This window comes from Chenopodium quinoa, unplaced genomic scaffold (genome assembly GCF_001683475.1).
Source record: "Chenopodium quinoa cultivar QQ74 unplaced genomic scaffold, ASM168347v1, whole genome shotgun sequence".
NCBI classification, from domain to species: domain Eukaryota; kingdom Viridiplantae; phylum Streptophyta; class Magnoliopsida; order Caryophyllales; family Amaranthaceae; genus Chenopodium; species Chenopodium quinoa.
In genome coordinates, this window is record NW_018743783.1 from 1,606,605 (window position 1) to 1,612,568 (window position 5,964).

The window sequence follows — 5,964 nt, forward strand, 5'->3', positions numbered from 1 at the left end:
TGTAGAAGATCGTTATCTTAAAATGTGGCTTGCAGATGCCACAGGCGGAAGATTTCGGTTGCTTGTGTTTTGAAAGCTGAAATACAAAGCAAACAGTCAGGCGTTTGCGTAGAAAATCACTCAAAGATACCCCAGACGGTATCAAATAGAATGCAATTTTTGAAGATTGCTCAAAGATACCCCAGGCGGTATCTATAGAAAGCAGTTTATGAAGATGACTCAGAGATACCCCAGACGGTATTTGTAGAGTGGCTTTTTGAAAAATTGCTCCAAGATACCCCATACGAGGATCCATAAGATGCAGTATTTGAAGAAAATTGCACAAAAACACCCCAGACGGCAGAAGGCCGACTGAGGGTCTTATGACTGCAAATCAAAAAAGAATGAATTGCTTGAAGATGCCCCATACGGCACAAGGACGGCTGTGGGTCTATAGAAAGCAAATTATGAAGATTGCTCAGAAATGCCCCAGGCGGAATATTTCCGGCTGTGGGTCCATTAGTATGCAATCTTTGAAGGCAATTGTTTGAATATCCCTAAGGCGGAATAGTTCCGGCTGATGGTCTATGAAATGCAAGTTTTGAAGAACAATTTTTTGAAGGTACCCCAGACAGAATATGTCCGGCTGTGGGTCTGTTAAATGCAAGTTTTGAAGACAGTTGTTTGAAGGTACCCCAGACGGAATATTTTCGGCTGTGGGTCTGTTGAATGCAAGTTTTCGAAGACAATTGTTTGAAGAATACCCCAGACGAAATATCTCCGGCTGAGGGTCTATGAAATGCAAGTTTGAGAGACAATTGTTTGAAGACCCCTCAGATGAAATATTTCCGGCTGTGGGTCTATGGAATGCAATTTGTGAAATAAATTGCTTTGAAGTGCCCCAGACGATGTAAGACCGGCTGTGGCTCTACTAAAGTCAAGAAGAAATTAATTAAGTCAGACGGTACCTTAGAAAGGGTCAAAGTACCCAGCCGGTAACCAGATGCGTCTGAAAGAAGAACCTAGTTGCACGAATGAGCAGCCGGTGTTAGAGCTTTTTTCTCTCAAGTGATTTTTGTGAAAATTTGCAAAGTAGCAAACGAGAGGAGGAGGCCTCCAATTTATAGGAGGGGGGCAGAAGGCGAACCGTCACCTTCCCCCTCCAATTCAAATTCGAATCCAAATTCGAATTAAAAAAAAATGGAGGTAAGGAGATGAACCGTCACTTTCCCGGAATGTGGCACATGTCACATGTGCCACGTGGCAAGCTACGTTACACCTGTGAGGGGCAAATTTTTGGGGTAAAAATACCCCCCTATGCCACGTGGCCCAATACCGTGCTGACACGTGGCAGCCCTTCTAAGGCCCATTGAGATCCAATCGGATGCTGACACGTGCCATTGTACCCCTAATGGGGGAGCAGATCTTCATCTGCTATAAATAGAGGAATTTCCTCATTTATTACACATTCATAAATACATACACAAAAACCGAGCAATATTAATTGCGAAATCTCTCTGAATCAAGGAGAAAAACCCATTTACTTTCCGCACTTTTACCCATTTGGAATCATACTAACTTGATCGTCGGAGGCGGAACTCCACCCAACCGGAGTTTCGTGGTTCTGCAGGTACGGACGTCAGACGCGCATTCCCAAAATTGTAACTCTCCCGAGGGACTCCAAAAACCCCCGAAACAGTGGCGGTTGATGTGACATTAGTTGCATGCAATCCTACGGCTGGGAAAAGGCGCCTTTTCAACAACCAACTTTAGATGTTTGACACGTGTCCCACTACTTCAAACAATTTCCTGCCGAGTTTTTTTATCGGCCTCCCTAAACCTCATTTTACTTTTAATAATATTAAATCCACCTGGGCGTACCCCATTTCGGCTTTGCTCACCTTCGGGGGCAAATTGGAAAATTTTCAAATCTCGGCCTAATGATTAATGAGCAAATCAACTCTCTTAATTCGCTCTCTTTGGGGGCAAATCGGAGATTTTTCAATCTCGGCCTAATGTTTAAATGAGCAAATCAACTCTTTTAATTTGCTCACTTTGGGGGCAAATTGGAGATTTTTCAAATCTCGGCCCAATGATTAATTGAGAAAATCAGTTCTCTTAATTTACTCACTTCGGGGGAAAATAGGAGATTTTTCAAATCTCGGCCTAATGTTTAATTGAGCAAATCAACTCTCTAAATTTGCTCACTTTGGGGGCAAATCGGAGATTTTTCAATCTTGGCCTAATGTTTAATTGAGCAAATCAACTCTCTTAATTTGCTCACTTTGGGGGCAAATTGGAGATTTTTCAATCATGGCCTAATGTTTAATTGAGCAATTCAAATCAACTCTCTTAATTTGCTCACTTTGGGGGCAAATCGGAGATTGTTCAAATCTCGGCCTAATGATTAATTGAGCAAATCAACTCTCTTAATTCGCTCACTTTGGGGGCAACTCGGAGATTTTTCAAATCTTGGCCTATTGTTTAATATAATTGAGCAAATCGATACTCTTAATTTGCTCACTTTGGGGGCAAGTCGGAGTTTTTCATCTCCTCTGCTTAATGTAGGCATTATCCGCTTTAAAACATGTGACAAGCGAGAACGTCATTTACACAGACGTCTTCACTTGGGGGGCTAGTTGGACAGGGTAGTGCCGACACCGTTAGGGTTTGTCCACTAAAATACGTTACGCTTTTAGTTATCCATTATTACGCATACCGGCTTACTCTCCATAACGACCTTAATCACGACGACGTGGAGAGCTGCTTTCGACCACGTAGGCACCTGTTGCCTAAAAAATCAACTTGCCACCTATATCGATAGGTGGCACCAGCTTGGTTGTTTTCCTATAAATACCTAAGCGTAATTCATTATTAAGGTACGATCTTTATCTCTCTAACTCTCTCCCTCTCTCTAAACACTCTCTCTCTCTCTCTAACACTCTCTCATCTCTTCTCTTATTCTTCTCATCAAATTTGATGACTTTAGCGTCGGAGCGGTTATCCTCGGATAATCGCCCGGGTTAGTTAATTTGCCTTGATTGTGCACGTATTTAATTAGCCGATAAACCTTTATGGATCCCAAGACTCAACTTACCGGAGCTCACCCGGAACAAAATCTTCCAGCCCAGCTTTGAGGATGAATTCCTACAAAGCTATCAGTGAAAGCAAATCAAATATGTCTTCTTGGAGCGAGAAAGAAAACATACATTTTATGTCTCAGAAACCGTCGAATTTTCATAATCTAGGCGCTGCTCTCTCAGACTGTGCTATCCTTGTTAAAGAGACTGATCAGAGTGTTCCCTCTTTACCGAGTAAGGAAGATGTGCTGACTCCTCAGGTGGATTGTAGAAAGGTGCTGCTTCACGCCTTCACCCATGCTATATATTGCTAGCCTTCTAATATGAGATAGTAATTTAGTTTTTTTGACTTTTACCACCAAGAAAAAAACACGAAATTGGTTTTAACCATCAAATTTTTAAAATTTTTATTTTACCACCAACTAAAAATCAAAAAAATGTTTTTCACCACCAGCCGTCAAAGGAACCATTAAATTTAACGGTTTTTAAAAAAATTATTCGCTATTCATGCCAAAAACATGTTCTTTTTTAACTGCGTTATTGTTTTTCCCAGCATGTTTGAGATATCGCACATTCCAGTTTGAGATATCGCAGCATTCCAGTTTTTTTTAACTGCGTTATTGTTTTTCCCAGTTCTGGTTGAAATAAATACATCCATGTTAATTGGTGTTGAAAATTAACAAATACTATTGTGCTAGTATTCTAAAGTGATGCATTGATATTTAATTGATATTTTAGGATGGAGTACGTAGTAATTGCCTCTATCACTACAATATAGTTGATATTTTGTCAATTTTAATTTTACTTTGTTATGCTATTAATCCATTATTCCGTTAATGTTTATGTGGCAGGATAAAGCTAGCTTAGGGAGAATTGACATGTCCTCCACTTATAAACACCAAAGATCTTCAAAATCTGATGTCTCAAGGTGAATCGAATCATAATTGCAGAACCATCAGTTTTTTGGACTCAGGATAGAATAGTGAAACCAAATGCATTAAGTGCTGTGACTTGCAGTGGAAGGGTGTCTGGTGGATTGGTGAATGATCAAAATCTGGTTGACAGTGACACTGTATACTAAAATGGCTTTGGATCACACTCAACAGAGAGTGCATGAATTTAAGTTATTTATTGGAGTTCTTCCTGGTAATACATCTACTGCCGTTTATAATTTATTGGAGTTCTACTCCTTATTCTTATTGCATATCTGCTGAGAATTAGTTTATGGTATTAATCCCTATCCGTCTTCATGTCATCGTCCTTATTCTATTTTTTTAATTCATACCTTCATCCTTCTGAAAGTTTTTACCAGAGGCGAGTAGTTCTGGTCTATATCTTACAGCTGATTGTGCAATTAAGGAGTTTGGTGCTATTATGAATCATTCTTTTCTGCTTTGTGCATTTATATGCTTTTGGATCTAAGTTCTGAAAAGTGTATTGAACTTAAAGCATTCTTACGTAGGCTATTTGCTATTATCAAAGCTCATGGACTGTTTGTATTGATGTGCAGAAAAGAGAGATGTAAAAGTTAAGGCTCTCCAAGCTGCTGAAGCTGCCAAACGTGCTGCTGAAATAAAAGAAAATGAACGCAATCAGAAGAAAGAGGCAATGAATCTTGAACGAGCAAGAGTGGAGCAAAAAAATATGAAGGAAATGGAACTAAAAAGAAAACTTAAAGAGGAACAAAGAAAGAAAAGAGAGGCTGGAAATGCAGCTAAGAAAAGGCAGAGAGAAGAAGAAGAAAAGAAAGAAAAGGAAAGGAGAAAACACCGTATTGAGGAAGCACGGTTGCAGCATAAGCAAGCATAGGATAAACTTCAAGCTTGGAAAGAGGAATCGAAATGTGCACCAGAGGTGTGGCCTTGTCTTTGTATACAGTGTCAAGCATTATTCGTCTGTTATTGTTGGCTTAAATATTGTGATCATTATAGGAAGAAAGAGCTCATCAGAGAAAGCATTTTATTGAGAAATCAGAAAAACAACTTGACATAGGATATGAAGGAGAAGATTCAGAGAAGCCAGTGAATGATTTGGTTGTTGGAAGTGATAGAAGAGAAGCTGAAGTTGGACTTTCAACCTTAATTGATCACAAGATGTCAACGGGATCCTCTGCTGCTGGAAAGGTTAAATCATTTTTCTGTTGCAAAGTGAACTGTTATAATTGCTTTTGACGCATCATCATTTTTCTGATGAGTACCATATTTTTCTGGCTATATATGTAGAAAAATATTTGGCTCATTTGCTTTTCAGACGCCTTGGTTTGTGGTGAAATTTCCCTTATTTTATAGCTGTGATGGTCCTTGCAGGTAGGTGCCGTTGACGTGGCTGAAAATTTAACTCCTAATGTTGACAAAAAAGACAAGCCAACTCATCGAACCAGTGCACCACAGTCATGATATATCACCATAGCAGTGCTCAGATGATAAAGAGGAAGAAGTGGATAGAATACCAAACAAGAAATTTGTGCCTACATGGACCAGGTTTGTATCTCAGTTTCGTACCTTGAAATTGGTTTTTCTACACTGTAAGCTTTTTGGTTCCTCTTTCTTAATGTTTGAGGTATCAATATATGGGGGGAATCAATATATGGGTGGTTAATCTGCTGCAGATTGGGTCTTGATTTGGTCAATATATGGACCTGTGGTAGTTGTTAGTCTTGTTACATTTCACATATCTGCTATTATGATATGTTCAGTTGTCAAATCAACTATAATTCTGATTCTTGAGCTGTGGCTTGTTGTCTGCAGTAAAAGCTGCGTATCATTGGCTTTGTCGTCCTTGCAACATGTAGATCCAGATGTAATTTTACCTCCTGGAGGCTTTTGTAGCTTGGAGGAAGCTAAGGTAACTTTTTGTTTTTTATATACCTGAATGCCTAATTATTATATACCTCGTTAAATTGAGT

At 39.4% G+C, this 5,964-nt stretch overlaps 1 protein-coding gene across 1 annotated transcript; it reads left to right on the plus strand.

Annotated features, from left to right (window-relative positions):
• The first annotated feature begins 3,157 nt into the window (after nucleotides 1-3,157).
• Nucleotides 3,158-5,455, plus strand: LOC110684894 (stress response protein NST1-like). The gene is made up of 7 exons (XM_021861332.1): nucleotides 3,158-3,334; nucleotides 3,911-3,987; nucleotides 4,077-4,131; nucleotides 4,362-4,425; nucleotides 4,570-4,862; nucleotides 4,991-5,182; nucleotides 5,366-5,455. Exons 1-7 carry the CDS (start codon nucleotides 3,158-3,160, stop codon nucleotides 5,453-5,455), a joined length of 948 nt encoding a protein of 315 aa, XP_021717024.1.
• The last annotated feature ends 509 nt before the right edge of the window (nucleotides 5,456-5,964 follow it).